We start from the raw sequence: 23,914 nt of genomic DNA, 5'->3' as shown, positions 1-23,914 counted from the left end.
TTGAGAAACAACTACAGCAAGCAAGATTAAAATAGAAAAGGGCAAAGGTCAACATTTGGGCGGTTCCTGTTAAAGTATTTATTATTTGTTGGGGTGCGACTGCTTTTAGTTTGGTCAGTATTGGTTTCTATTACGACAGTTCGTGGTAATTTTTGGTAATATTGTAATTTATCCAATAAAGATACTTTTTTAGTAACAACAAATAAATTTTGTAAAATAAAAAATCCTATCGCGTACGATTTTACTCGCAGACATCTGTCCGTATATAAATATTTGTAGGCACTCTGGTAGACAGAAACCAAACATGGTGCGTACAAAATTGATAAAGTATATTGTACCAGTCTTACCGTTTAATGTTTAAAACCAAAACACTTCAGTTTAAAGATGCCAATGCTGTTATTTATTTGTTACTCGCAAAGTACAAGAAATTAAATCTCCATGCATGATAAACGTATGAAGTCAAACTCGGACCAATTACGTAGATACTAAAGAGATATACTAGCACAACGACTAATTTAAGCGAAACAATGACTATATATGGCGAATACAACTAGTTGTGTCATGCATCGAACAAAAACTAAGGGCAGTCTAAAGCAAAAAGGATGCATATGCTATATAATTTAGCATCTCGTTTGTTCTAAAAAATGAAGGCTTGGGTAGCATCTAAAGAAGGTATGTTGTTCGTAGTACAGACGCGTAAGAAAATATGTGCAATGCGAGAGCAACTAGATGTCTTTACATACAACTATTAAACAACAGTGGTCACGGTATGCTTATACGAGGAACGAATACTGAAAACGGTACAACATCACAGTTACGAAAAAATAAAAAACGAATTGCTTGCGCAGGCGGAAAGCGATATATGAAAGTAGCAGTCATAATGTAGGCTTTTAATTCCTAAGATATACGTCTTATTCAGCTCGGGCGAAGGCATTTAGATCCACGGCGGCTATGCTGTTATGTCATGTTGTGAAGGCGTTGTTGCGTTAGTTTTGGGTTAAGCTGTGATAGGATAAAGAAAAGGTGGTATTTTAAAACGCGTCTGGGGAATCGTACTCCGGGGAAATGGGGCAATCGTCGTTGAGGCCAGCACCCTCTTGTGGCGCATCATCGGACGCCGTTGGCTGCAATGACGCCATCATGCGGTCGTTCTTATCTAAAGCAGTGAGCTGAAACATACAAAAAATTGCAACTAAAACAACGGTTCAAAAGGTGTATAAAGTTAAGAGTGATGAAATATACGTAAAGCTACATGAACATGCAACACTGCTGGTAAATAAACACATCACGGTACCTTTTAACACGTTCTACGTGCTCTACCTTACTTTTTCGGTCATCTTGCATAGTTCTGCAACATAAATCTGGCGCATAAAACGAGCGAAAACAGATGCAATACATTACAAAGCGGCCACCTTTACATTACACGGAAACATATACGACACAAAGCTGCTACAACGACAATTTGAGCATGGGCCAGATGAAACTAGAGGGACAACTTTGTCTTACAAAGGGAAAAGTAGGATGTATAACAAATTAACAATATATATATATAGTAGGATGGGGAAAGATGGGACACCTTTAGCACATATTATCCAAATATCTTAATCGTGTTTTAAACAATTAACAACGATCTATGGATGTCGTGAGGATATGGTTTTAAAATTCTTTGAATTTTCTTTGTTTACTACCGAATGGCCCGAGAAAACAAAAAGAGAAGTTGTCCCATCTCCCCCACTATACTATACACTATGAAATTTTCAGTAATTGGAAAAAGATCAGCATAAAAGCTACTAAGCCCTTTGCAAGACAAAGATTACTGAATATACAGTGTGATTCGTCACTCACAGCTAATACTCGACCACCGAGGTTAACTCTCTTCTTTCGTTCTTTAGTTGGTGAAAGTTCATCAGGTGAAGTTGGATGGAAAGTCAACAATTTGTTGGACACAGCTTTTTTCATGTCCCTGTCCAACGCAGTGTCTTCCTGAAAAAATGGATGAATGTAACTTGTTTACTTTCGCATGGCGGGGCAATTGTTACAATACGGTTGTCCTGTTTCATACACTCCATGCCCGCTTACGAGTTACCACGTAGTGTAGCTTTGGTTTTTTTTGTGTATGGCTGAAATAATAGATACTTCATTAGTGATCACTAGGTTGAAATAATTGTCGTTAAGTGTCTTGTCCACGGACATATACGCAACAATGACAGCAACGACGACTTGAACCCGTCACCTTCGACTTAGAGGCGCGCGGACTACTGATGCCACGGCGCTAGCTAAATAACGAAAACTCGGTGGTAAAAACAAACGCTTACTGCAACCCATGGGTGTCGTAGAATCTGCTCAGCTGAGAATCGAAGCTTGGGGTTCATATGCAGAGTAGCTCTGATTAACTGGCAAGCTGATTCTGAAATATGTTTCCAATGCTCTGGTGGAAAGTCGAGCTCCCCGGCCAAGATGGCGTCGAAAATTTTTTCTTGGTGGTTTGCCTCAGATCGAAAAGGAGGAAAACCACACAGAAGAATGTAAATTATGACACCAGCTGCCCACACGTCGACTTTTACACCATACCTGCGTGGTGGGGTGTTAAACAGTTGGCAATCTCTAATATATAAAGTGGTACGCAGCTATCCACGTTCATAACCAATCAAGTCGCTTTGTTGCGTATAGGTCAAGTACCAGCGGTCAGGTTCGTCTTATAAATTCGAAATACGTAGTAACATACACTCAACAAAAAAGCGAATGTTTGGGTGATATATGAGTAAAGTATTATTCATCAAACATAATACGTTCTATGAATAAAATATGCTTTAACTAAAAATACGCAAAAAAATCGTTCTGCAATGCAAAATGCATTGTCTCGCAAGCATTATGTAAAAACCTTCTTACAGATTGTACGTAAATTCTGTAGCATAACCCACCCAGTTTGTGCTATGACTTCGGGTGCAACATAAGTAGGTGTCCCACACACTGTGTATAATGGTCCAGTGACTGTGGTTGCGAGACCAAAGTCGGCAAGTTTCAATGCTTTGCTGCCGTCTTCATACTCGCAAACCTAAATTAAAAAAACACAAAATTTTAAGTTTACAACAGCATAAAAACACTTAAAAGAACCATTGTATCTTAGGCTCGTCGCTGCTACCTTTGTAGGCTTATGTATCCCTGGACAAGACATTTAACGACAATTGCTCTAACCCAGTAGTCACTGATGGGTTGTCTAAATTGTCGAACATACTGAAAAACAATCACCCCCAAAGTTGCATACGTTGTAACTCGTAAACGTCCACGAGGTGTATGAAACAGAACATCCATGTTATAACAACTGTCGTTAAATTTACGCATGTGATTTTGCTTACCAGTAGATTCTCAGGCTTAATGTCGCGGTGAACGATCCGCAGTTTATGCAAATGAGCAAGTGCGCTGGCCAAGTTATGCAGCATACCACTCGCATCTCTCTCCGTGTATCGGGATGCTGAAGAAATTGCACCAAACAAGTCCCCACCCTGTGTGTGGTATAAAATATTAGTAATATCACGCAATACGATAACTAGGCTGTAATAGACTAATGTCATTAGCATCATCTGACTACTTAGGAATAAGTACTGATTATCCAGATGTAATAACAACGCACAAAAAAATTTTCAAAATCCGCAGAAACAAAAGCAGAATGTGCAAAAAAACATACAAAATATCCATTACAAAACAGTTGCTTAAGATAGCAAATAGAAATGACAGAGAGAATCCTATGGTTCGAAAACTAGAACCAGAAACTCAAAACACCAAACTTAAAGCTCACTAACGTTGACTAGCTCCATAACCAAATAGATCTCCGACTTCAGATCGAAATCCTGCAGAAGACGAACCACGTTCGGATGTTTCACACGACGTAAGATGGAAACCTCATTGAAAATCATGTATTCCTGTAAATGGTAAATACCAATGTCACTGTTAACAGCTAAGCGGATTACTTGTGGACACAAGTTTCATACTTTGTAGTTTCATACAACTCGTAAAAAGTGATTGAATAAACTTGATTAATCCTGGCGTGGCGGGGCACCGTATTTATAACACGGCCTATATACACGTCGTTCCCGCTCAGTTTGTATATGTATTTATTTATTCCTTTGTAATGTATAGCTTACAACTTAGACAACAAATAAAGGACAATTGGGTAAGAGCAATTACCCACAATGGTAGCAGCGACATGCTTAAAATCCATAACCTCTCGGTTAGAAACAGGCGCGCTAACCACTGCTGTCTGAGCCATGGTGTGGCTACAAGCATAAGGTGTAGGTTACATAACGCAAGTAACAAAACCATCTAGGGTGTTCAAGCTATATTCATGATATTTTATCATTTAACTACACCTAAAAACTTTTACCGCTAAAGCTTTATAATAAACATTCTTTTAAAAAGACAGACATGCTAAAAACGGAATAACATAAATTTCAAAACGTGTTAATTATAGGCAAGGCTATCCATTATAGTCGAAATACCACATGGCAATTCTACATTAAACAAAACCTATTGAGAGTCTTAATGGTATTTTTAAAAGCCTAAATTAAGATTGAACACATTGCATTATCAGCATACGGTCACATGATGTGCATGATAATACAGCATATGGTAAACAGATTATACAACATACTGCATGCACTCGTGGGATTCTTGTTATAATAAATAAGTTAATGAAGAATTAATCCCTATGGGATAACTCTACCCATGACGGCTGGACTTGAATTAATTCGATTACAATAAGAATAATATTGGTTTATACTTTAGTCGTTTAAGTATATAATAAACATATGCCTAAATAAGCGTGTACAATGTAGAACGGTCACGTTTGTCATATAGCTACAACATTGAAAATAGCATTGAAAAAACTATACATTTTACAAGCTAAATTTTGTAACAGAAACGGACAGTTAAAAGTATGATTTTCCAGTTAACCAGATTTTAACGTTACAATAACGGTAATATAGTACTGTGGAGTAAGATGGGATACCCTTAGCACCTAAATCCCATATTTTCCTATCTTGTTTTGAACAGTTAACAACGCTGTTTTAGAGTCGACTACGGATACATACTTTTATAATTATTCTTTGTTTACTATCAACTGGGCCAATAGATGAAATAAAACATAATAAATCTAACAATACTATATTTAAAATAGCTGAAAACCGTCACCTTGCCGACACATTTCGCTTTGTCTATAATCTTGAGTGCGAATTTACGTCCGGTCGATCTTTCCACGCATTCACGTACAACAGCGAAGTTTCCATCACCAATTATCTCAGCAACTTCGTAACGTTCATGGATTTGCTGCGGGTAAGGCGACGTGTCCATTTCCAGCATACTGCCGCTATGCTGTATAGGGAAACAAGAGGGTAAAGTTATGCAGATTATTCAATATCGACCAAAGAATAGTTTATTGTTTTTCGGGCGACCGTATATTTTAGTAACAACACCAGTATATGTTATTTTTTCTGTTTCATGCATAAACATACTTTGTTTTATCGTTGCTACTCGTAGTTTGCTCTTGTAAACTTTTCCGATCTTCGTTACAGTGAAGAGACGGAATAAATTTTACTCATACATTTATAAAACTTCGGTGTGAAAGATTAACTAACTTTAACACAAACTATTGCAATTTCAATTATTATGTATATATAAAAACTCCTTTAAGAAGCATGCATTGTCGTACTATACATAGAATTGTGTACGTCAAACCTCGGTCTATGCTAGAGAAATATCTCTAGTAGGCCGTGGCCAGAAGCTGCAGCTCTTGAGAAAGTGATAATTTTTGCCCATGAGCTGCATATTAAATTGTCAGTGTTTTTGGCAATTTTTGTGCATTAGCTGCATATTTAGTAAAGTTGCCAGCATTATTGGCAATTTATTCGAATATGCATATTCAGTCACAGCATTTTTTGTAATTTTGCCCATGAACTGCATATTTAGTCGGCGGCATTATACATACCAAGGACAGCGGTTTCTTATGATGCGTGGGTGAGATCCGTAGTGATTGTGCCCGACGAGGTGCGGCCTTGCCTTGTGGCGATGTTGGAAAATCCGCGGTTCGGTTGAGACGGGCGCTGCCTTTTCTTTGTAATGTAACACGAGGCGTACGGGCAGTTTGTGATGAATAAGGGCGAATGAATTTCGCTTCTGCAGATAAAAGGACGGAAGTAATACAGTGGGGTGGGGTAAAATGGGACGCTATTTCCTTTTTCTATAGTCCTATTTTGTAGTAAACAGAACATTTTAAGAACTATATAACCGTATCCTTACGACTTTAAAGGAGTGTTGTTAGTTTAAATAAACACGCTAGGAGTCGCAAATATGAGATATATGTGATAACGGTATATCACATCTTACACCACAGTGATACTATATGTGTCGGTCACAGTGGTCATGACTCAAGGCACTGCTGTTTAGGTAGTATACCTACACCTACACGCATGATGTTTTACAAAGTGAATGTACTTTTAATAAAGTTGGGGTAATAGTAAACACCATACACATAAAACGGTTGTTTTTAAAATCGGCCTTGAACGCGTGAATTAACTACCACAGCTGGCTTATGCAAGGAAATTGGAAATTCACCCATTTTAAGTCACCAGCGGCGTAAAATCAATAAGAATCGAGCATTAATGGAATGAACAGGACGGGCGTCACATTTAAACAGAGCAGCAGGCTGAAAGACTTGTAAATTATTTAAGAGCCAAAAACGCGACAGATTCGACCTAGAGCGGAGTTCCCGTCGCAAAACGACAACTAACACTTATGCCTTACAACGGTACACCCTGCCATACACAAGGCCTATTAAGTCATAAGCCTATATGTCTGGACTACGTGAGCCACATTTTGCACGCAATAATTTTACAACTCTTGGGATTGCAGGAATACATTAATTATGCATATTTTGAAAAATACAAAGCTTTATTTATAGGAACAGCAGTTCTGTATAGACATTGGACCATATGTTAAAATCATAGTAAACCTAATTTTAGAATTCGATTCAAATTTTCTACTATAGCTTTAGATGTAAATAGAAATCATAATATTTAAAAATTAGAAAAAAGTAAAAACGATTTTTTTTAAAAGTATGTATGTATAATATTTTTTACCACATTCACTTTATTTTTTAAACATCTTTATCTGCTATATTGATAATATTAATAATATGTAAAACTGCATACCATCTGCATCAATGTCAAAATCATCTTGGGAAAGTTTCTCGTGTCCATATGCGATGAATATATCGTCGTTACCGAAGAAATCTTGCAGACTTTGAACCTGGTATATAAGAAAACGTCATGATGTAAAAAATACGCAAGCGTCGGAAATTTTTATATTTGAGTGATAAAAACAGAATTACATTTTGTAGCTTAGAATACACTACACTTTTTAAAGGCTCAATAGTGGATAATAATAGGGAAAATATGCAATATTTAAAATCAGCTAAAACAAGTCAATAGTATTAGATGAAGAAGGTTTTAAATAAGACTAATAAGACGTAATGCTTTGTGACAGCTGTACAAACTATGCCTCGTACTTGGAGCTTAAAAAATCAATTTCAGATTGAAAAACAAGCTTCAAAAAATCTCAAAAATCTAAGGTTCTGTGTTCTTTTCTTTACGCTAAACTGGCGGACACATTGGCCGGTGCACATTATTATTAAAAAAAGTACATGTGATTAAATTAAAGCAAATAAAGACAGTTTTAACTCAGCTTCTGGTATAGCATCATAGTTACCTGCTTGCCTTGCAGAGTATACACCTTTCTCACAGCACCAGTGTCAAGCTTAATTGCTTTTGTTACATCATTTAATACTTGTTCCAAAGAATGAGCAGTTTTCTTGTTCAGCAGAATTCGAACCTGTGAAAAAAAAGATTTTTAAATTATTTAGCTAAAGAATTATATATATATTACAAATTCAACTTTAAATCGAAGATTTACACATTATTATTATATTATATATATATTTTTATAGGTGATTTTTATAGTTGAAGCTAATAATATTATTAAATTTTTTGAGGTTTTTGTAATAAATTTTATTATATCTATAAATTAAAGTTTTGGTTAAAGAAAAAATATTACCTTTCTTTTATTTTTCAGATACCAATCAGTTTTCAATTTCAAATTTCAAAATATTATTTTTATACACACCGCTTTTCGGGGCTTTACTCCACTCCTTATAATGGTGACGAGCTTTGGTTTGATGAAGTCCCGGCTCTCCCGCTCTAGGGGAAGATTCCTGCAGAGCGACTCGTGGCTCACACAGCTCCTCATGTCCTCCATGAACCATCCTCCGTTTTTCTCCTGAGGATCAAACAAAATCAAAAACAATAAAACAGTACAACACAGTTAGAGTGTCCAAAATTGACAAAGTTAAAGTTCAGGTTGATTAGCAATTTTCAATCAATATTATGAAAGTGTCATTTTGATTAATAATTCCTTATTCTATTTTGTGTGGGTGAGGTCTTGCAGCGTGATACACATGTCCTGGGGCCTAATATTTAGGCCACAATTGACCCATTGGCCAATTCACTTAACAATCAAGGTAATAAACAACTTAAAATTTTTTGTGTGTACTACTTTATGCTTCTATTATGTTTATTAACCTCCTAAAAGCCATTTTATTTCCTAGTAACACTCATATCTAAATCAGTGACCAGTTTAGCTGTATTCTGTAAGCATTTTAATAAAGTGTATTGAAATACTAGCATGACCTAATTGAACAGACTGCTTATATTATGTATTGAATAATTAATGTTTGCAAGTGTAGTCTGAGTCGGTTTAGCAACTGAAGTGAAAAATAAGCGACTCACTTGTTGTCGAAGTCTAAGTGACGCAGAACTACCTGTTCGAACATTTACACACCAGCTAGGGTTGGTGTTACGTCCGTATTCAAGACGTTTAAACATGTCTGATGAAGCACATACATAGCTTTCACCTGGGGGAAAATACAACTTGTTTAAGTACTGGGAAAACAATGTATATACAGTAGGTCACACATTGAGAAAAGTGTATTTTTTAATATCTGTTGTAATATAGATTTTTCTTTACTTAGAACAATGTATTGGGAAAAAACGATGCACAGTTGGTTAAAAGAAAACTGTATTTTTAATATATGTTGTAAATAAATTTTTTCTTTATTTTCAATATTTTAAATAAATTAAGGTGCTATTCTACATGGGCAAGGTCATGCAGCGTGACACACCATGTGTATTAAGATTTAGGCCAAAAATGGCTCATTACCCAGCAAAAAATAAAGTTGAGACTACAGTACAGATCTAACTTGACATTCTGCTTACTTACCATGTTCAAGTTCTTGTATAGTTTCAATCTTCCGCGCCCCATCTAAAGAGAACACAACCCTAACACCATGAGGCAGATGTACTTTATCAGCAAGACGGTTGGTAAGATCAATAAGCATTGCTTCAAATGTACGGAAACGTGTGGTGGAAACAGCGTACACAAGTCCGGTGTGAAAATTATCACCATTTCGATAAAACCGAACCTGAAGAAATTAATATTGGGTAATTGGGGATAGGCTATATTCTACAAAGCAGTATGCACAAAAATTATTAGAACACAGACAGCAGACGCGATCCTTATTTTTTTATACATATTCTCTGTGTTCTGTTTATATATAAATATATGTGTCTTTAATAAGAATGATATAAACGGTTACAAATTAATTACACACATTATATATATATATTTATATATTAAAATTTAATTACGCTTCAGGTCGTAAGCCTACACTAAAACATAAGTACAGATAATGTATGCACTTATGTAAGTAAACTATATCACAAGTAAACACTCACCATTATAAAACTATTTAACCCTCGGCCTAATCTGTAACACTCAAACTAGAAACATTCAAAACTGCTTTATAACGATAATGTGCACTAGTGGCTCTTAAACAAGTGATTATATACAACATAGTGAAGCACTTTCACCCACACTCTTCAATTCCTTGAGGTTAAAGCCAAGTGCTATGACAGTGGTGCAAAAATGTACACCTACAAAGCACATATTGTATGCAAGGTACCTTGGATATGATAGAAATTAAAAAAACAATTACACAAGTTTTATCAGCGTTTCTTTAGCGCTAATTTGTATTTTGTTTAAAATAATATTAATAAAATTAGTGGAGAATTTGGAAAAATCAGTTTTCAGATTGATATACTTTGTTAGATAAGTGCTTGTCTCTTAAGAGAGTGAGGATCATTCAGTTAAGCTGGTTGGGTAATTGAGTACGGCCGCTTACTGTCAACACACATTGTTACATCATGATGGATAACATTGTAACAAAGGAAGTCATTTGAATAGTTTGATTTTAATGAACATTCTGTACTGTGCTGGAAAAAAGTTGCAATTTTTTCTAAATGCTATGTATATGTATCCATACATTATTTGGATTTGGAATAAACTCATTATATATCGTAAAAAATAAAAATTAACATGGTATGAATAAGCACGAACATTTTGTGTTACCTTTTTTGCTCTTTTTTCGTCGGCGATTCTTTGTAAGGATCTGGCCCTGTACAAATTGTTCTGCGAGCCATAACTAGGGTTTCTGGACAAGCCACTACTTCTGTGAGGAAAAACCAAGTTAAACCTTTTCAAGTATAATATAGCCCAAAACCATTGCAAAATGCCACATATCATTTTAGATTTCTAAATCAATATTTCAGCTTACATATTTATTTATATACAACAGGTGGTTTGAAAAGTACATATATATAATGTAATTAAATATCAGACAATACGTTTACATTATACAGCTACCCACTAGCCTAAAACCCATATTCTTGAGTAAAACCTTACTCAAATAGATATAAAGATATGTATAAATAAAAACAGTTAGAAAAATTTCAAATCTCTTACTTTCTTCGACCTTTTGATTCCCCACCAAATTGTTCTGCCATTTGTTTGCTATTATTAGTGTCGGGAAACATACTGCAATGTTAAGCAAGCAAAATCAAGGTAGCGCAAAAAATAACAAGAAAGTATCAAAAAACTGCAAACAATAACTACTGCAACATGTATCTTACAACCTGTAAAGCGAGAAATAGAAGAAGTGTTGCATTAGTAAAAGCAAACCTTCTGCATATAGATAGTATTAAGGCTATAATTACATATGATTTTAAATGATCATATTGAAATGACATGACTAAACAACATAATAAAAATATAATAAAATAAAGCTTTTGGCCCATAACAATGTTAATACGTAATATATAGACCTATAAAAACGTGTCAGAAAGAAAAACAATGTTTAACAAATCATCCAATTTCATATGCCAAAACAGTGCTAAAACACCAATTCGTCATATTTCAAAAGTGGAAATGGGCACCACTACAATTTCAAGGCATCTTCTAACTATTCTGTCCACCTCTTCCCACTAGAAGTTGTTAAATAAAGCATAACCAGCTGCTGGCTTTTCATCATATGCTGACATCACTTTCTTTATCATTGTCTTTTTCGCCGTCATAAAACTCATTATCTGGTTCAATCCTCTGATCCACGTCTTCTTGCCTCTCTCTCACATCCAACTCACTGAGGGACTCGTAGTTGTCAAAGGAGAGCAGATCCGGAGGAACCTCATGCATCTGAACACTCGGAGCATGAGTGATCATCTTTAAACTCTCAAGACACATCTGTCGCAGTTGATCAAGATACTGCTTGGTGTTCTGGTTTTCTATACCTCGACTTGTGTCCGGTCTAAGAGTGTAGTCAGGACCAAAATACTCAAAGTATTCGTTATAAGGTAATTCGTCATTAATTTCCTGACCTACTATGATAGAAGTTTCATGTGTCCAGCACCTGGCCACATTGCGTACAGTGTACCCACCGCCGCCAAGGACCATCATTGGGACGCCAAACTCTTTCATGAACTTCACGCATTCTCCATGTCCGTCTATGGTCAGGTTGAAGCAGCCAAGTCTGTCACAGCCAAGGGAGTCTGCACCACACTGCATAACAATGCAAGTGGGTTGGTATGACTGCATTACAGCTTTCATAATAGGCTTAAGAAGTTGCTGATAAGCCTGATCGTTAATGCCATCCTTAAGTGGTACATTTAATGAATAATAGCGGCCACTCTCAGCTCCAATCTCATACATGTCGCCAGTGCCTGGGAAAAAGTAATTGCCATACTTATGAAAGGATACAGTCATCACACGGTCCGTTAAATAAAAAGCCTCTTGGACACCATCACCGTGGTGTACATCAATGTCGAGGTATAATACTCTAGGGTGATACTTTAAAAGTTCCAAAATTGCAATGACGATATCATTCACGTAACAGAAGCCAGATGCTTCATACTTCTTAGCATGGTGCAAACCACCTGACCAGTTTATAGCGATATCACTTTTCTTATTATTAAGCATTGTCGCTGCTTGCAAAGAGGCACCAGTGTACATGGAGCAAAAGTCATAAAGACCAGGGAAAACAGGACAGTCATCACCCACATTAAACAGTTTTAGGTTTTTCGTGAAACCAGCTAGATTCATAGGTGTTATTCGCTGAAGGAAATTGATGTAATCTTCAGAGTGAAATCTACACATGTCGTGGCTAGTGGCGCGGTACGGCTTAAACATTTGCATCTTGTTGTGAAGGCCATAGTGCAACACAAGGGTGTGGGTAAGGGCAAGACGGTGAGGTTTCATGGGGTGACCAGGGCCATAGTGGAACCGTGAAACATCCATGTCATAGAAGTAAGCCACTTTGTTGTTACTTGCTTCAGACATGGCTGTTGTTTGTACAGATGTTTTAATAAAATAGTTATAGTTCTATTGAATTAGTTCAAGTATCATCTGCAATGAAAAGAGGCAGTTGTTATAAGACACCAACATATTTTTGCGGTATTCAGTGATTAGCATACATGAAAAACTGTAATGTTTTTAAACGATTTTGTGGAAAAACTAACTGAACAATGCAATACATTGGCAACCTTAAATCAAAAGAAACATCTTAAAACTATAACCAATGAAGTCTTATTTTGTTTGAAATACGTGCTTGCACACCATATTCTTATTGCAACATAGTTTTAAGAACTGAAACATTGGCAGTAAAACAAAACAACTCCTTTTCAGACAGAAAAAAAAATTAATAGCGTTTAAAATGGTTAAGCCGATAAAGATAAGCTCTGCCGTGGCTATTTCCTAAAAGCATGTAACCGCTGTTGGCTGAAAAGTCAACAAAACGTGGCAGTTTGATAAATTTATCGGAAAAGTCTGGAAAATTGGTAAAAGCTGTCAATGACGCAGTATGGACAAGTTTCACAGCATTGTGCTGGTAATTTGAAGCCATTGCAAGAATTTCGGAAGTTGAGTTAAACTTTAGAGTTGTAATTGGAGACTGTAGATTCATGAATGATTTGAGTGTTTGAGGTGTTGATTTTGTGAGACATTGCTCGTCATACAAGTTTACTATTCCGCTATAAGATCCACAGGCGAAGTAAGAACTGTTCTGTGATGCAGCGATTGCTGTTCCATTTACACATCCTTCATCTGTGAACATTCCAACACTTTTCTGCATCCTTATGTCCCAAATACAGACAATTCCTTCATCTCCAATAGAAAGCATTTTCTCACCACCGCTCATAAAATCAATGTCTGAAACACTTCCGTTCATTTTAAAGCTTGTAATTGCCTCTTTTGTTCTTGCGTCTACCAGGTGCATTTTGCCAAACTTTGAAAGAAATACCAAGTGTTTTCCATCAGGAGATACTTTAAAGTTGGTGAACTTGGTGTCCTTTATTCCTTTGATATACGGTATCTTCTGCACAGTCCCAGAAATTAGGTCGTAACTATACAGCCACTTTAGATTGGAAGACATAAGTATTTCGCTTCCATTTGCCAGAAAATGAGCGCAACGAATTGGATATTTATCCATAAACAAACTGTGGATTTTTGCATTTGTTTTGCCATCCACTTGGAATAAATTGAGTCTACAATCCTGGGAAGCAGTGAGTGCAATCTGGGCATCTTTGTGGAACTCGCACCCTTCCAATCTTTGCAATGATGTTTGCTGTTTGTTTAGATCCACACATTTACTTAAGTTGATGGTTCTTGGCTCCAAAGTAGAATGGGAATCAGCAATATACTTGGAAGCAGTTATTGTAACATATTCGCTAGATTCCTTTTTATTTACTGCTTTTGCCCAGGTAGGTGTGGACCCTACTGTTTTCTCGAACTGTTTCTGTCTTGCTGATATAACTTTATCTTTATTTTTACTTGCATTATAAATCAACGTATCAGTGTCTGGAACCAAGTCGTCTTCGTCTGACCATAAAGCGTTTTGACTAGAATCTTCAACCGATTCTTCGTCAGATTCATTCTCTTTCGCCTCCTTTGTCGGTTCAACAGAAACTAAACCACCAAAAACTGCAGTTTCTAACACGTCGTTCTCTTTTTCCGAGCCATCTTCATCTTCGCTGGTTCGTTCCACTTTAATGTTCGTGTTCTCTTCTTCTGTCTTACCAACCTCAAAGGTGTATGCACGCTTTCCTGCCCTTCTAAGCATATTGACAGTAAGTTTACTCTTAGGTAATGATCTGTAAGTTACAAAAACAAGTTAATGCTTGCACTTTATACAAAATAAAACAAAACTTTTTTTTCTGTCCATACCCAATGTCACGCATGATTGACTTCAACTCTCATAGATATAATACGATTTCCATCTTACCAAAATTTGCCTGAGAGCTGTGGTCTCTTGAATTTTACCAACAGTACCGTTGATTTTATTCAGGACAACATAGATAGCGTACGCTGTTATGCGACCACAGAGAACTGTTGAAACATTTCAACCCTAAAAACCGCCTCCACTGAGGATTGAACTCGCGACCCTTGATTTACGAGACCAGTGCTCTACCACTGAGCTATAGAGGCTCACGCAGAACAACTTTACGTAACAAAAACAGAATTAAAAAAAAGTTTATTTTAACAAATAAAACCTTTGCCTCCAGTGAGGACTGAACTCACGACCCCTGGTTTACGAGACCAGTGCTGAGTGCTCTACCACTGAGCTATAGAGGCTCATGTTGAACAACAACTTTACGCAACAAAATGTGCAACGACAGAAGAATTAGGAAAACAAGTATTTTAATGAGAAACGTTGCCCCCAGTGAGGATTGGACTCACGACCCCCGGTTTACGAGACCAGTGCTCTACCACTGAGCTATAGAGGCTCATGTTGAACTATAACTTTACGCAACAAAATGTGCAACCACAGAAGAATTAGGCAAACAAGTTTATTTTAATGAAAAAACTTTGCCTCCAATGAGAATTGAACTCACGACCCCTGGTTTACGAGACCAGTGCTCTACCACTGAGCTATAGAGGTTCACGCTGAACAACTTTGTTACGAGACCAGTGCTCTACCACTGAGCTATAGAGGCTCCCGCTGAACAACTTTACGTAACAAAAACGGAATTTAAAAAAAAAACAGTTTATTTTAACAAATAAAACCTTTACCTACAGTGAGGATTGAACTCACGACCCCTGGTTTACGAGACCAGTGCTCTACCACTGAGCTATAGAGGCTCACGCTGAACATCTTTACGTAACAAAAACGGAATTAAAAAAAAAAGAGTTTATTTTAACAAATAAAACCTTTGCCTCCAGTGAGGATTGAACTCACGAACCTTAGTTTACGAGACCAGTGCTCTACCACTGAGCTATAGAGGCTCACGCTGAACGGCATTACGTAACAAAAATAAAATTAAAGAAAAAACAGCTAATTTTAAACAAGTTTACTTTTATGAAATAAACTTTGCCTCCAGTGAGGATTGAACTCACGACCCCTGGTTTACGAGACCAGTGCTCTACCACTGAGCTATAGAGGCTCACGGTGAACAACAACTTTTTACGCAACAAATTGTGCAGCGACCGAAGAATTAGGAAAACAAGTTCATTTTATTAAAATAAACTTATTTGCCTCCAGTGAGGATTGAACTCACGACCCCTGGTTTACGAGACCAGTGCTCTACCACTGAGCTATAGAGGCTCACGCTGAACAACTTTACGTAACAAAAACGGAATTAAAAAAAAAGAGTTTATTTTAACAAATAAAACCTTTGCCTCCAGTGAGGATTGAACTCACGACCCCTGGTTTACGAGACCAGTGCTCTACCACTGAGCTATAGAGGCTCCTGCTGAACAACTTTACGTAACAAAAACGGAATTAAAAAAAAAAGAGTTTATTTTAACAAATAAAATCTTTGCCTCCAGTGAGGATTGAACTCACGACCCCTGGTTTACGAGACCAGTGCTCTACCACTGAGCTATAGAGGCTCCCGCTGAACAACTTTACGTAACAAAAACGGAATTAAAAAAAAAACAGTTTATTTTAACAAATAAAACCTTTACCTCCAGTGAGGATTGAAATCACGTCCCCTGGTTTACGAGACCAGTGCTCTACCACTGAGCTATAGAGGCTCACGATGAATAACTTTACGTAACAAAAACGGAATTAAAGAAAAAAACAGTTTATTTTAACAAATAAAATCTTTGCCTCCAGCGAGGATTGAACTCACGATCCCTGGTATACGAGACCAGTGCTCTACCACTGAGCTATAGAGGCTCACGATGAACAACTTTACGTAACAAAAACGAAATTAATCGAAAAACAGTTTATTTTAACAAATAAAAAAATGCCTCCAATGAGGTTTGAACTCACGAACCCTGGTTTACGAGACCAGTGCTCTACCACTGAGCTATAGAGGCTCACGCTGAACGGCATAACGTAACAAAAATAAAATTAAAGAAAAAACAGCTAATTTTAAACAAGTTTACTTTTATGAAATAAACTTTGCCTCCAGTGAGGATTGAACTCACGACCCCTGGTTTACGAGACCAGTGCTCTACCACTGAGCTATAGAGGCTCACGATGAACAACTTTACGTAACAAAAACGAAATTAATGGAAAACAGTTTATTTTAACAAATAAAAAATGCCTCCAATGAGGTTTGAACTCACGAACCTTAGTTTACGAGACCAGTGCTCTACCACTGAGCTATAGAGGCTCACGCTGAACGGCATTACGTAACAAAAATAAAATTAAAGAAAAAACAGCTAATTTTAAACAAGTTTACTTTTATGAAATAAACTTTGCCTCCAGTGAGGATTGAACTCACGACCCCTGGTTTACGAGACCAGTGCTCTACCACTGAGCTATAGAGGCTCACGATGAACAACTTTACGTAACAAAAACGGAATTAATCGAAAAACAGTTTATTTTAACAAATAAAAAAATGCTTCCAATGAGGTTTGAACTCACGAACCCTGGTTTACGAGACCAGTGCTCTACCACTGAGCTATAGAGGCTCACGCTGAACATCTTTACGTAACAAAAACGGAATTAAAAAAAAAGAGTTTATTTTAACAAATAAAACCTTTGCCTCCAGTGAGGATTAAACTCACGACCCCTGGTTTACGAGACCAGTGCTCTACCACTGAGCTATAGAGGCTCCCGCTGAACAACTTTACGCAACAAAAACAGAATTAAAGAAAAAACAGTTTATTTTAGCAAATAAAACCTTTGCCCCCAGTGAGGACTGAAATCACGACCCCTGGTTTACGAGACCAGTGCTCTACCACTGAGCTATAGAGGCTCACGCTGAACAACTTTGTACGTAACAAAAATGAAATTAAAGAAAAAAACAGTTAATTTTAGCAAATAAAACCTTTGCCTCCAGTGAGGATTGAACTCACGACCCCTGGTTTACGAGACCAGTGCTCTACCACTGAGCTATAGACGCTCACGGTGAACATCTTTACGTAACAAAAATGAAATTAAAGAAAAAACATTTTATTTTAACAAATAAAACCTTTGCCTCCAATGAGGATTGAACTCACGACCCCTGGTTTACGAGACCAGTGCTCTACCACTGAGCTATAGAGGCTCACGGTGAACAACAACTTTTTACGCAACAAATTGTGCAGCGACCGAAGAATTAGGAAAACAAGTTCATTTGATTAAAATAAACTTATTTGCCTCCAGTGAGGATTGAACTCACGACCCCTGGTTTACGAGACCAGTGCTCTACCACTGAGCTATAGAGGCTGACGCTGAAAAACTTTACGTAATAAAAACGGAATTAATGGAAAAACAGTTTATTTTAACAAATAAAACCTTTGCCTCCAATGAGGATTGAACTCACGACCCCTGGTTTACGAGACCAGTGCTCTACCACTGAGCTGTAGAGACTCACGGTGAACAACAACTTTACGCAACAAATTGTGCAGCGACGGAAGAATTAGGAAAACAAGTTTATTTTAATAAAATAAACTTTGCCTCCAGTGAGGATTGAACTCACGAACCCTGGTTTACGAGACCATTGCTCTACCACTGAGCTATAGAAGCTCACGCTGAACAACTTTACGTAACAAAAACGGAATTAAAAAAAAGAGTTTATTTTAACAAATAAAACCTTTGCCTTCAGTGAGGATTGAACTCAGGACCCCTGGTTTACGAGACCAGTGCTCTACCACTGAGCTATAGAGGCTCCCGCTGAACAACTTTACGTAACAAAAACGGAATTAAAAAAAAAACAGTTTATTTTAACAAATAAAACCTTTACCTCCAGTGAGGATTGAAATCACGTCCCCTGGTTTACGAGACCAGTGCTCTACCACTGAGCTATAGAGGCTCACGATGAATAACTTTACGTAACAAAAACGGAATTAAAGAAAAAAACAGTTTATTTTAACAAATAAAATCTTTGCCTCCAGCGAGGATTGAACTCACGATCCCTGGTATACGAGACCAGTGCTCTACCACTGAGCTATAGAGGCTCACGCTGAACATCTTTACGTAACAAAAACGGAATTAAAAAAAAAAGAGTTTATTTTAACAAATAAAACCTTTGCCTCCAGTGAGGATTGAACTCACGAACCTTAGTTTACGAGACCAGTGCTCTACCACTGAGCTATAGAGGCTCACGCTGAACGGCATTACGTAACAAAAATAAAATTAAAGAAAAAACAGCTAATTTTAAACAAGTTTACTTTTATGAAATAAACTTTGCCTCCAGTGAGGATTGAACTCACGACCCCTGGTTTACGAGACCAGTGCTCTACCACTGAGCTATAGAGGCTCACGGTGAACAACAACTTTTTACGCAACAAATTGTGCAGCGACCGAAGAATTAGGAAAACAAGTTCATTTTATTAAAATAAACTTATTTGCCTCCAGTGAGGATTGAACTCACGACCCCTGGTTTACGAGACCAGTGCTCTACCACTGAGCTATAGAGGCTCACGCTGAACAACTTTACGTAACAAAAACGGAATTAAAAAAAAAGAGTTTATTTTAACAAATAAAACCTTTGCCTCCAGTGAGGATTGAACTCACGACCCCTGGATTACGAGACCAGTGCTCTACCACTGAGCTATAGAGGCTCCTGCTGAACAACTTTACGTAACAAAAACGGAATTAAAAAAAAAGAGTTTATTTTAACAAATAAAATCTTTGCCTCCAGTGAGGATTGAACTCACGACCCCTGGTTTACGAGACCAGTGCTCTACCACTGAGCTATAGAGGCTCCCGCTGAACAACTTTACGTAACAAAAACGGAATTAAAAAAAAAACAGTTTATTTTAACAAATAAAACCTTTACCTCCAGTGAGGATTGAAATCACGTCCCCTGGTTTACGAGACCAGTGCTCTACCACTGAGCTATAGAGGCTCACGATGAATAACTTTACGTAACAAAAACGGAATTAAAGAAAAAAACAGTTTATTTTAACAAATAAAATCTTTGCCTCCAGCGAGGATTGAACTCACGATCCCTGGTATACGAGACCAGTGCTCTACCACTGAGCTATAGAGGCTCACGATGAACAACTTTACGTAACAAAAACGAAATTAATCGAAAAACAGTTTATTTTAACAAATAAAAAAATGCCTCCAATGAGGTTTGAACTCACGAACCCTGGTTTACGAGACCAGTGCTCTACCACTGAGCTATAGAGGCTCACGCTGAACGGCATAACGTAACAAAAATAAAATTAAAGAAAAAACAGCTAATTTTAAACAAGTTTACTTTTATGAAATAAACTTTGCCTCCAGTGAGGATTGAACTCACGACCCCTGGTTTACGAGACCAGTGCTCTACCACTGAGCTATAGAGGCTCACGATGAACAACTTTACGTAACAAAAACGAAATTAATGGAAAACAGTTTATTTTAACAAATAAAAAATGCCTCCAATGAGGTTTGAACTCACGAACCTTAGTTTACGAGACCAGTGCTCTACCACTGAGCTATAGAGGCTCACGCTGAACGGCATTACGTAACAAAAATAAAATTAAAGAAAAAACAGCTAATTTTAAACAAGTTTACTTTTATGAAATAAACTTTGCCTCCAGTGAGGATTGAACTCACGACCCCTGGTTTACGAGACCAGTGCTCTACCACTGAGCTATAGAGGCTCACGATGAACAACTTTACGTAACAAAAACGGAATTAATCGAAAAACAGTTTATTTTAACAAATAAAAAAATGCTTCCAATGAGGTTTGAACTCACGAACCCTGGTTTACGAGACCAGTGCTCTACCACTGAGCTATAGAGGCTCACGCTGAACATCTTTACGTAACAAAAACGGAATTAAAAAAAAAGAGTTTATTTTAACAAATAAAACCTTTGCCTCCAGTGAGGATTAAACTCACGACCCCTGGTTTACGAGACCAGTGCTCTACCACTGAGCTATAGAGGCTCCCGCTGAACAACTTTACGCAACAAAAACAGAATTAAAGAAAAAACAGTTTATTTTAGCAAATAAAACCTTTGCCCCCAGTGAGGACTGAAATCACGACCCCTGGTTTACGAGACCAGTGCTCTACCACTGAGCTATAGAGGCTCACGCTGAACAACTTTGTACGTAACAAAAATGAAATTAAAGAAAAAAACAGTTAATTTTAGCAAATAAAACCTTTGCCTCCAGTGAGGATTGAACTCACGACCCCTGGTTTACGAGACCAGTGCTCTACCACTGAGCTATAGACGCTCACGGTGAACATCTTTACGTAACAAAAATGAAATTAAAGAAAAAACATTTTATTTTAACAAATAAAACCTTTGCCTCCAATGAGGATTGAACTCACGACCCCTGGTTTACGAGACCAGTGCTCTACCACTGAGCTATAGAGGCTCACGGTGAACAACAACTTTTTACGCAACAAATTGTGCAGCGACCGAAGAATTAGGAAAACAAGTTCATTTGATTAAAATAAACTTATTTGCCTCCAGTGAGGATTGAACTCACGACCCCTGGTTTACGAGACCAGTGCTCTACCACTGAGCTATAGAGGCTGACGCTGAAAAACTTTACGTAATAAAAACGGAATTAATGGAAAAACAGTTTATTTTAACAAATAAAACCTTTGCCTCCAATGAGGATTGAACTCACGACCCCTGGTTTACGAGACCAGTGCTCTACCACTGAGCTGTAGAGACTCACGGTGAACAACAACTTTACGCAACAAATTGTGCAGCGACGGAAGAATTAGGAAAACAAGTTTATTTTAATAAAATAAACTTTGCCTCCAGTGAGGATTGAACTCACGAACCCTGGTTTACGAGACCATTGCTCTACCACTGAGCTATAGAAGCTCACGCTGAACAACTTTACGTAACAAAAACGGAATTAAAAAAAAGAGTTTATTTTAACAAATAAAACCTTTGCCTTCAGTGAGGATTGAACTCAGGACCCCTGGTTTACGAGACCAGTGCTCTACCACTGAGCTATAGAGGCTCACGGTGAACAACAACTTTTTACGCAACAAATTGTGCAGCGACCGAAGAATTAGGAAAACAAGTTCATTTTATTAAAATAAACTTATTTGCCTCCAGTGAGGATTGAACTCACGACCCCTGGTTTACGAGACCAGTGCTCTACCACTGAGCTATAGAGGCTCACGCTGAACAACTTTACGTAACAAAAACGGAATTAAAAAAAAGAGTTTATTTTAACAAATAAAACCTTTGCCTCCAGTGAGGATTGAACTCACGACCCCTGGTTTACGAGACCAGTGCTCTACCACTGAGCTATAGAGGCTCCCGCTGAACAACTTTACGTAACAAAAAGGGAATTAAAAAAAAAAGAGTTTATTTTAACAAATAAAATCTTTGCCTCCAGTGAGGATTGAACTCACGACCCCTGGTTTACGAGACCAGTGCTCTACCACTGAGCTATAGAGGCTCCCGCTGAACAACTTTACGTAACAAAAACGGAATTAAAAAAAAACAGTTTATTTTAACAAATAAAACCTTTACCTCCAGTGAGGATTGAACTCACGGCCCCTGGTTTACGAGACCAGTGCTCTACCACTGAGCTATAGAGGCTCACGATGAATAACTTTACGTAACAAAAACGGAATTAAAGAAAAAAAACAGTTTATTTTAACAAATAAAATCTTTGCCTCCAGCGAGGATTGAACTCACGATCCTTGGTTTACGAGACCAGTGCTCTACCACTGAGCTATAAAGGCTCACGATGAACAACTTTACGTAACAAAAACGAAATTAATCGAAAAACAGTTTATTTTAACAAATAAAAAATGCCTCCAATGAGGTTTGAACTCACGAACCCTGGTTTACGAGACCAGTGCTCTACCACTGAGCTATAGAGGCTCACGCTGAACGGCATAACGTAACAAAAATAAAATTAAAGAAAAAACAGCTAATTTTAAACAAGTTTACTTTTAAGAAATAAACTTTGCCTCCAGTGAGGATTGAACTCACGACCCCTGGTTTACGAGACCAGTGCTCTACCACTGAGCTATAGAGGCTCACGATGAACAACTTTACGTAACAAAAACGGAATTAATGGAAAACAGTTTATTTTAACAAATAAAAAATGCCTCCAATGAGGTTTGAACTCACGAACCTTAGTTTACGAGACCAGTGCTCTACCACTGAGCTATAGAGGCTCACGCTGAACGGCATTACGTAACAAAAATAAAATTAAAGAAAAAACAGCTAATTTTAAACAAGTTTACTTTTATGAAATAAACTTTGCCTCCAGTGAGGATTGAACTCACGACCCCTGGTTTACGAGACCAGTGCTCTACCACTGAGCTATAGAGGCTCACGATGAACAACTTTACGTAACAAAAACGGAATTAATCGAAAAACAGTTTATTTTAACAAATAAAAAAATGCTTCCAATGAGGTTTGAACTCACGAACCCTGGTTTACGAGACCAGTGCTCTACCACTGAGCTATAGAGGCTCACGATGAACAACTTTACGTAACAAAAACGGAATTAATGGAAAAACAGTTTATTTTAACAAATAAAAAAATGCCTCCAATGAGGTTTGAACTCACGACCCCTGGTTTACGAGACCAGTGCTCTACCACTGAACTATAGAGGCTCACGCTGAACGGCATTACGTAACAAAAATAAAATTAAAGAAAAAACAGCTAATTTTAAACAAGTTTACTTTTATGAAATAAACTTTGCCTCCAGTGAGGATTGAACTCACGAACCTTAGTTTACGAGACCAGTGCTCTACCACTGAGCGATAGAGGCTCACGCTGAACGGCATTACGTAACAAAAATAAAATTAAAGAAAAAACAGCTAATTTTAAACAAGTTTACTTTTATGAAATAAACTTTGCCTCCAGTGAGGATTGAACTCACGACCCCTGGTTTACGAGACCAGTGCTCTACCACTGAGCTATAGAGGCTCACGATGAACAACTTTACGTAACAAAAAAGGAATTAATGGAAAAACAGTTTATTTTAACAAATAAAACCTTTGCCTCCAGTGAGGATTGAACTCACGACCCCTGGTTTACGAGACCAGTGCTCTACCACTGAACTATAGAGGCTCACGATGAACAACTTTACGTAACAAAAAAGGAATTAATGGAAAAACAGTTT

At 37.4% G+C, this 23,914-nt stretch overlaps 3 protein-coding genes and 61 non-coding genes across 66 annotated transcripts; all 64 read right to left on the bottom strand.

The window, feature by feature from the left end:
• Positions 1-377: 377 nt before the first annotated feature.
• Positions 378-11,102, bottom strand: LOC149731602 (serine/threonine-protein kinase DCLK2-like). 3 transcript variants are annotated; one of them, XM_089885273.1, is made up of 16 exons: positions 10,906-11,102; positions 10,513-10,612; positions 9,325-9,526; positions 8,835-8,959; positions 8,173-8,325; positions 7,759-7,881; positions 7,203-7,299; positions 5,981-6,168; positions 5,188-5,367; positions 3,801-3,920; positions 3,357-3,503; positions 2,922-3,055; positions 2,316-2,571; positions 1,846-1,983; positions 1,295-1,348; positions 378-1,169 (listed from the first exon to the last, which is right to left on the bottom strand). In XM_089885273.1, exons 1-15 carry the CDS (start codon positions 10,974-10,976, stop codon positions 1,334-1,336), a joined length of 2,049 nt encoding a protein of 682 aa, XP_089741399.1. In that variant the 5' UTR covers positions 10,977-11,102; the 3' UTR covers positions 378-1,169; positions 1,295-1,333. The 3 variants fall into 3 exon arrangements, with proteins under 3 accessions (XP_089741399.1, XP_089741397.1, XP_089741398.1); XM_089885271.1 differs by lacking the exon at positions 1,295-1,348; XM_089885272.1 differs by lacking the exon at positions 1,295-1,348 and having other exon boundaries at positions 10,513-10,609.
• On the bottom strand, positions 11,076-12,872 carry LOC149731601 (histone deacetylase 3-like). Its single transcript, XM_089885275.1, has one exon. The coding sequence runs from the start codon at positions 12,769-12,771 to the stop codon at positions 11,467-11,469; it is 1,305 nt and encodes a 434-aa protein (XP_089741401.1). The 5' UTR covers positions 12,772-12,872; the 3' UTR covers positions 11,076-11,466.
• LOC149731600 (U3 small nucleolar RNA-associated protein 18 homolog) lies at positions 12,837-14,625 on the bottom strand. The gene has a single exon (XM_089885274.1). The coding sequence runs from the start codon at positions 14,546-14,548 to the stop codon at positions 13,130-13,132; it is 1,419 nt and encodes a 472-aa protein (XP_089741400.1). The 5' UTR covers positions 14,549-14,625; the 3' UTR covers positions 12,837-13,129.
• A 216-nt stretch (positions 14,626-14,841) lies between these two features.
• On the bottom strand, positions 14,842-14,913 carry Trnat-cgu (transfer RNA threonine (anticodon CGU)). The gene has a single exon. It is a non-coding gene; the product is annotated as a tRNA-Thr (tRNA).
• Positions 14,914-14,981: 68 nt separating this feature from the next.
• Trnat-cgu (transfer RNA threonine (anticodon CGU)) lies at positions 14,982-15,060 on the bottom strand. The gene has a single exon. It is a non-coding gene; the product is annotated as a tRNA-Thr (tRNA).
• Positions 15,061-15,140: 80 nt separating this feature from the next.
• On the bottom strand, positions 15,141-15,212 carry Trnat-cgu (transfer RNA threonine (anticodon CGU)). The gene has a single exon. It is a non-coding gene; the product is annotated as a tRNA-Thr (tRNA).
• Positions 15,213-15,295: 83 nt separating this feature from the next.
• On the bottom strand, positions 15,296-15,367 carry Trnat-cgu (transfer RNA threonine (anticodon CGU)). The gene has a single exon. It is a non-coding gene; the product is annotated as a tRNA-Thr (tRNA).
• A 128-nt stretch (positions 15,368-15,495) lies between these two features.
• Positions 15,496-15,567, bottom strand: Trnat-cgu (transfer RNA threonine (anticodon CGU)). Its single transcript has one exon. It is a non-coding gene; the product is annotated as a tRNA-Thr (tRNA).
• A 72-nt stretch (positions 15,568-15,639) lies between these two features.
• On the bottom strand, positions 15,640-15,711 carry Trnat-cgu (transfer RNA threonine (anticodon CGU)). The gene has a single exon. It is a non-coding gene; the product is annotated as a tRNA-Thr (tRNA).
• Positions 15,712-15,797: 86 nt separating this feature from the next.
• Positions 15,798-15,869, bottom strand: Trnat-cgu (transfer RNA threonine (anticodon CGU)). The gene has a single exon. It is a non-coding gene; the product is annotated as a tRNA-Thr (tRNA).
• An 89-nt stretch (positions 15,870-15,958) lies between these two features.
• Positions 15,959-16,030, bottom strand: Trnat-cgu (transfer RNA threonine (anticodon CGU)). Its single transcript has one exon. It is a non-coding gene; the product is annotated as a tRNA-Thr (tRNA).
• Positions 16,031-16,101: 71 nt separating this feature from the next.
• Trnat-cgu (transfer RNA threonine (anticodon CGU)) lies at positions 16,102-16,173 on the bottom strand. The gene has a single exon. It is a non-coding gene; the product is annotated as a tRNA-Thr (tRNA).
• Positions 16,174-16,245: 72 nt separating this feature from the next.
• Positions 16,246-16,317, bottom strand: Trnat-cgu (transfer RNA threonine (anticodon CGU)). Its single transcript has one exon. It is a non-coding gene; the product is annotated as a tRNA-Thr (tRNA).
• A 72-nt stretch (positions 16,318-16,389) lies between these two features.
• Trnat-cgu (transfer RNA threonine (anticodon CGU)) lies at positions 16,390-16,461 on the bottom strand. The gene has a single exon. It is a non-coding gene; the product is annotated as a tRNA-Thr (tRNA).
• A 73-nt stretch (positions 16,462-16,534) lies between these two features.
• On the bottom strand, positions 16,535-16,606 carry Trnat-cgu (transfer RNA threonine (anticodon CGU)). The gene has a single exon. It is a non-coding gene; the product is annotated as a tRNA-Thr (tRNA).
• A 71-nt stretch (positions 16,607-16,677) lies between these two features.
• Positions 16,678-16,749, bottom strand: Trnat-cgu (transfer RNA threonine (anticodon CGU)). Its single transcript has one exon. It is a non-coding gene; the product is annotated as a tRNA-Thr (tRNA).
• An 86-nt stretch (positions 16,750-16,835) lies between these two features.
• Positions 16,836-16,907, bottom strand: Trnat-cgu (transfer RNA threonine (anticodon CGU)). Its single transcript has one exon. It is a non-coding gene; the product is annotated as a tRNA-Thr (tRNA).
• Positions 16,908-16,976: 69 nt separating this feature from the next.
• On the bottom strand, positions 16,977-17,048 carry Trnat-cgu (transfer RNA threonine (anticodon CGU)). Its single transcript has one exon. It is a non-coding gene; the product is annotated as a tRNA-Thr (tRNA).
• An 86-nt stretch (positions 17,049-17,134) lies between these two features.
• Positions 17,135-17,206, bottom strand: Trnat-cgu (transfer RNA threonine (anticodon CGU)). Its single transcript has one exon. It is a non-coding gene; the product is annotated as a tRNA-Thr (tRNA).
• A 71-nt stretch (positions 17,207-17,277) lies between these two features.
• Trnat-cgu (transfer RNA threonine (anticodon CGU)) lies at positions 17,278-17,349 on the bottom strand. The gene has a single exon. It is a non-coding gene; the product is annotated as a tRNA-Thr (tRNA).
• Positions 17,350-17,420: 71 nt separating this feature from the next.
• On the bottom strand, positions 17,421-17,492 carry Trnat-cgu (transfer RNA threonine (anticodon CGU)). The gene has a single exon. It is a non-coding gene; the product is annotated as a tRNA-Thr (tRNA).
• Positions 17,493-17,564: 72 nt separating this feature from the next.
• Positions 17,565-17,636, bottom strand: Trnat-cgu (transfer RNA threonine (anticodon CGU)). Its single transcript has one exon. It is a non-coding gene; the product is annotated as a tRNA-Thr (tRNA).
• A 75-nt stretch (positions 17,637-17,711) lies between these two features.
• Trnat-cgu (transfer RNA threonine (anticodon CGU)) lies at positions 17,712-17,783 on the bottom strand. The gene has a single exon. It is a non-coding gene; the product is annotated as a tRNA-Thr (tRNA).
• A 72-nt stretch (positions 17,784-17,855) lies between these two features.
• Trnat-cgu (transfer RNA threonine (anticodon CGU)) lies at positions 17,856-17,927 on the bottom strand. Its single transcript has one exon. It is a non-coding gene; the product is annotated as a tRNA-Thr (tRNA).
• An 89-nt stretch (positions 17,928-18,016) lies between these two features.
• On the bottom strand, positions 18,017-18,088 carry Trnat-cgu (transfer RNA threonine (anticodon CGU)). Its single transcript has one exon. It is a non-coding gene; the product is annotated as a tRNA-Thr (tRNA).
• Positions 18,089-18,160: 72 nt separating this feature from the next.
• Positions 18,161-18,232, bottom strand: Trnat-cgu (transfer RNA threonine (anticodon CGU)). The gene has a single exon. It is a non-coding gene; the product is annotated as a tRNA-Thr (tRNA).
• An 84-nt stretch (positions 18,233-18,316) lies between these two features.
• On the bottom strand, positions 18,317-18,388 carry Trnat-cgu (transfer RNA threonine (anticodon CGU)). The gene has a single exon. It is a non-coding gene; the product is annotated as a tRNA-Thr (tRNA).
• Positions 18,389-18,458: 70 nt separating this feature from the next.
• On the bottom strand, positions 18,459-18,530 carry Trnat-cgu (transfer RNA threonine (anticodon CGU)). Its single transcript has one exon. It is a non-coding gene; the product is annotated as a tRNA-Thr (tRNA).
• A 72-nt stretch (positions 18,531-18,602) lies between these two features.
• Trnat-cgu (transfer RNA threonine (anticodon CGU)) lies at positions 18,603-18,674 on the bottom strand. The gene has a single exon. It is a non-coding gene; the product is annotated as a tRNA-Thr (tRNA).
• Positions 18,675-18,747: 73 nt separating this feature from the next.
• Positions 18,748-18,819, bottom strand: Trnat-cgu (transfer RNA threonine (anticodon CGU)). Its single transcript has one exon. It is a non-coding gene; the product is annotated as a tRNA-Thr (tRNA).
• Positions 18,820-18,891: 72 nt separating this feature from the next.
• Positions 18,892-18,963, bottom strand: Trnat-cgu (transfer RNA threonine (anticodon CGU)). The gene has a single exon. It is a non-coding gene; the product is annotated as a tRNA-Thr (tRNA).
• An 86-nt stretch (positions 18,964-19,049) lies between these two features.
• Positions 19,050-19,121, bottom strand: Trnat-cgu (transfer RNA threonine (anticodon CGU)). Its single transcript has one exon. It is a non-coding gene; the product is annotated as a tRNA-Thr (tRNA).
• Positions 19,122-19,210: 89 nt separating this feature from the next.
• On the bottom strand, positions 19,211-19,282 carry Trnat-cgu (transfer RNA threonine (anticodon CGU)). Its single transcript has one exon. It is a non-coding gene; the product is annotated as a tRNA-Thr (tRNA).
• Positions 19,283-19,353: 71 nt separating this feature from the next.
• Trnat-cgu (transfer RNA threonine (anticodon CGU)) lies at positions 19,354-19,425 on the bottom strand. Its single transcript has one exon. It is a non-coding gene; the product is annotated as a tRNA-Thr (tRNA).
• A 71-nt stretch (positions 19,426-19,496) lies between these two features.
• Trnat-cgu (transfer RNA threonine (anticodon CGU)) lies at positions 19,497-19,568 on the bottom strand. Its single transcript has one exon. It is a non-coding gene; the product is annotated as a tRNA-Thr (tRNA).
• Positions 19,569-19,640: 72 nt separating this feature from the next.
• On the bottom strand, positions 19,641-19,712 carry Trnat-cgu (transfer RNA threonine (anticodon CGU)). Its single transcript has one exon. It is a non-coding gene; the product is annotated as a tRNA-Thr (tRNA).
• Positions 19,713-19,785: 73 nt separating this feature from the next.
• On the bottom strand, positions 19,786-19,857 carry Trnat-cgu (transfer RNA threonine (anticodon CGU)). The gene has a single exon. It is a non-coding gene; the product is annotated as a tRNA-Thr (tRNA).
• Positions 19,858-19,928: 71 nt separating this feature from the next.
• On the bottom strand, positions 19,929-20,000 carry Trnat-cgu (transfer RNA threonine (anticodon CGU)). Its single transcript has one exon. It is a non-coding gene; the product is annotated as a tRNA-Thr (tRNA).
• Positions 20,001-20,086: 86 nt separating this feature from the next.
• Positions 20,087-20,158, bottom strand: Trnat-cgu (transfer RNA threonine (anticodon CGU)). The gene has a single exon. It is a non-coding gene; the product is annotated as a tRNA-Thr (tRNA).
• Positions 20,159-20,227: 69 nt separating this feature from the next.
• Trnat-cgu (transfer RNA threonine (anticodon CGU)) lies at positions 20,228-20,299 on the bottom strand. Its single transcript has one exon. It is a non-coding gene; the product is annotated as a tRNA-Thr (tRNA).
• Positions 20,300-20,385: 86 nt separating this feature from the next.
• Positions 20,386-20,457, bottom strand: Trnat-cgu (transfer RNA threonine (anticodon CGU)). Its single transcript has one exon. It is a non-coding gene; the product is annotated as a tRNA-Thr (tRNA).
• A 71-nt stretch (positions 20,458-20,528) lies between these two features.
• Positions 20,529-20,600, bottom strand: Trnat-cgu (transfer RNA threonine (anticodon CGU)). Its single transcript has one exon. It is a non-coding gene; the product is annotated as a tRNA-Thr (tRNA).
• A 71-nt stretch (positions 20,601-20,671) lies between these two features.
• Trnat-cgu (transfer RNA threonine (anticodon CGU)) lies at positions 20,672-20,743 on the bottom strand. The gene has a single exon. It is a non-coding gene; the product is annotated as a tRNA-Thr (tRNA).
• A 72-nt stretch (positions 20,744-20,815) lies between these two features.
• Trnat-cgu (transfer RNA threonine (anticodon CGU)) lies at positions 20,816-20,887 on the bottom strand. The gene has a single exon. It is a non-coding gene; the product is annotated as a tRNA-Thr (tRNA).
• Positions 20,888-20,962: 75 nt separating this feature from the next.
• Positions 20,963-21,034, bottom strand: Trnat-cgu (transfer RNA threonine (anticodon CGU)). Its single transcript has one exon. It is a non-coding gene; the product is annotated as a tRNA-Thr (tRNA).
• Positions 21,035-21,106: 72 nt separating this feature from the next.
• Positions 21,107-21,178, bottom strand: Trnat-cgu (transfer RNA threonine (anticodon CGU)). Its single transcript has one exon. It is a non-coding gene; the product is annotated as a tRNA-Thr (tRNA).
• Positions 21,179-21,267: 89 nt separating this feature from the next.
• On the bottom strand, positions 21,268-21,339 carry Trnat-cgu (transfer RNA threonine (anticodon CGU)). The gene has a single exon. It is a non-coding gene; the product is annotated as a tRNA-Thr (tRNA).
• A 72-nt stretch (positions 21,340-21,411) lies between these two features.
• Positions 21,412-21,483, bottom strand: Trnat-cgu (transfer RNA threonine (anticodon CGU)). Its single transcript has one exon. It is a non-coding gene; the product is annotated as a tRNA-Thr (tRNA).
• Positions 21,484-21,567: 84 nt separating this feature from the next.
• Positions 21,568-21,639, bottom strand: Trnat-cgu (transfer RNA threonine (anticodon CGU)). Its single transcript has one exon. It is a non-coding gene; the product is annotated as a tRNA-Thr (tRNA).
• A 70-nt stretch (positions 21,640-21,709) lies between these two features.
• On the bottom strand, positions 21,710-21,781 carry Trnat-cgu (transfer RNA threonine (anticodon CGU)). Its single transcript has one exon. It is a non-coding gene; the product is annotated as a tRNA-Thr (tRNA).
• An 89-nt stretch (positions 21,782-21,870) lies between these two features.
• On the bottom strand, positions 21,871-21,942 carry Trnat-cgu (transfer RNA threonine (anticodon CGU)). The gene has a single exon. It is a non-coding gene; the product is annotated as a tRNA-Thr (tRNA).
• Positions 21,943-22,012: 70 nt separating this feature from the next.
• Trnat-cgu (transfer RNA threonine (anticodon CGU)) lies at positions 22,013-22,084 on the bottom strand. The gene has a single exon. It is a non-coding gene; the product is annotated as a tRNA-Thr (tRNA).
• A 72-nt stretch (positions 22,085-22,156) lies between these two features.
• Trnat-cgu (transfer RNA threonine (anticodon CGU)) lies at positions 22,157-22,228 on the bottom strand. Its single transcript has one exon. It is a non-coding gene; the product is annotated as a tRNA-Thr (tRNA).
• A 71-nt stretch (positions 22,229-22,299) lies between these two features.
• Trnat-cgu (transfer RNA threonine (anticodon CGU)) lies at positions 22,300-22,371 on the bottom strand. The gene has a single exon. It is a non-coding gene; the product is annotated as a tRNA-Thr (tRNA).
• Positions 22,372-22,445: 74 nt separating this feature from the next.
• Trnat-cgu (transfer RNA threonine (anticodon CGU)) lies at positions 22,446-22,517 on the bottom strand. The gene has a single exon. It is a non-coding gene; the product is annotated as a tRNA-Thr (tRNA).
• A 70-nt stretch (positions 22,518-22,587) lies between these two features.
• Trnat-cgu (transfer RNA threonine (anticodon CGU)) lies at positions 22,588-22,659 on the bottom strand. Its single transcript has one exon. It is a non-coding gene; the product is annotated as a tRNA-Thr (tRNA).
• An 86-nt stretch (positions 22,660-22,745) lies between these two features.
• On the bottom strand, positions 22,746-22,817 carry Trnat-cgu (transfer RNA threonine (anticodon CGU)). The gene has a single exon. It is a non-coding gene; the product is annotated as a tRNA-Thr (tRNA).
• A 69-nt stretch (positions 22,818-22,886) lies between these two features.
• Positions 22,887-22,958, bottom strand: Trnat-cgu (transfer RNA threonine (anticodon CGU)). Its single transcript has one exon. It is a non-coding gene; the product is annotated as a tRNA-Thr (tRNA).
• Positions 22,959-23,044: 86 nt separating this feature from the next.
• On the bottom strand, positions 23,045-23,116 carry Trnat-cgu (transfer RNA threonine (anticodon CGU)). Its single transcript has one exon. It is a non-coding gene; the product is annotated as a tRNA-Thr (tRNA).
• A 71-nt stretch (positions 23,117-23,187) lies between these two features.
• Trnat-cgu (transfer RNA threonine (anticodon CGU)) lies at positions 23,188-23,259 on the bottom strand. The gene has a single exon. It is a non-coding gene; the product is annotated as a tRNA-Thr (tRNA).
• A 71-nt stretch (positions 23,260-23,330) lies between these two features.
• Positions 23,331-23,402, bottom strand: Trnat-cgu (transfer RNA threonine (anticodon CGU)). The gene has a single exon. It is a non-coding gene; the product is annotated as a tRNA-Thr (tRNA).
• An 86-nt stretch (positions 23,403-23,488) lies between these two features.
• On the bottom strand, positions 23,489-23,560 carry Trnat-cgu (transfer RNA threonine (anticodon CGU)). Its single transcript has one exon. It is a non-coding gene; the product is annotated as a tRNA-Thr (tRNA).
• An 86-nt stretch (positions 23,561-23,646) lies between these two features.
• Trnat-cgu (transfer RNA threonine (anticodon CGU)) lies at positions 23,647-23,718 on the bottom strand. The gene has a single exon. It is a non-coding gene; the product is annotated as a tRNA-Thr (tRNA).
• A 72-nt stretch (positions 23,719-23,790) lies between these two features.
• On the bottom strand, positions 23,791-23,862 carry Trnat-cgu (transfer RNA threonine (anticodon CGU)). The gene has a single exon. It is a non-coding gene; the product is annotated as a tRNA-Thr (tRNA).
• Between the last annotated feature and the right edge of the window lie 52 nt (positions 23,863-23,914).

The sequence above is a fragment of the Ciona robusta genome, chromosome 9 (assembly GCF_009617815.1).
Source record: "Ciona robusta chromosome 9, ASM961781v2".
Lineage (NCBI taxonomy): Eukaryota > Metazoa > Chordata > Ascidiacea > Phlebobranchia > Cionidae > Ciona > Ciona robusta.
This window is presented reverse-complemented; position numbering and strand designations above follow the sequence as displayed.

What these genes read in the sequence shown, in the direction of transcription:
- LOC149731601 (XM_089885275.1), bottom strand. Translation starts at nt 12,771, where the DNA reads ATGTCTGAAGCAAGTAACAACAAAGTGGCTTACTTCTATGACATGGAT.
- LOC149731602 (XM_089885271.1), bottom strand. Translation starts at nt 10,976, where the DNA reads ATGTTTCCCGACACTAATAATAGCAAACAAATGGCAGAACAATTTGGT. An exon ending in TATACAAGAACTTGAACATG is followed by an intron (nt 8,960 to 9,324) that starts GTAAGTAAGCAG and finishes ATTTTCCCCCAG; the next exon opens with GTGAAAGCTATGTATGTGCT. An exon ending in TGGTTATGGAGCTAGTCAAC is followed by an intron (nt 3,504 to 3,800) that starts GTTAGTGAGCTT and finishes TACCACACACAG; the next exon opens with GGTGGGGACTTGTTTGGTGC.
- LOC149731600 (XM_089885274.1), bottom strand. Translation starts at nt 14,548, where the DNA reads ATGCTTAGAAGGGCAGGAAAGCGTGCATACACCTTTGAGGTTGGTAAG.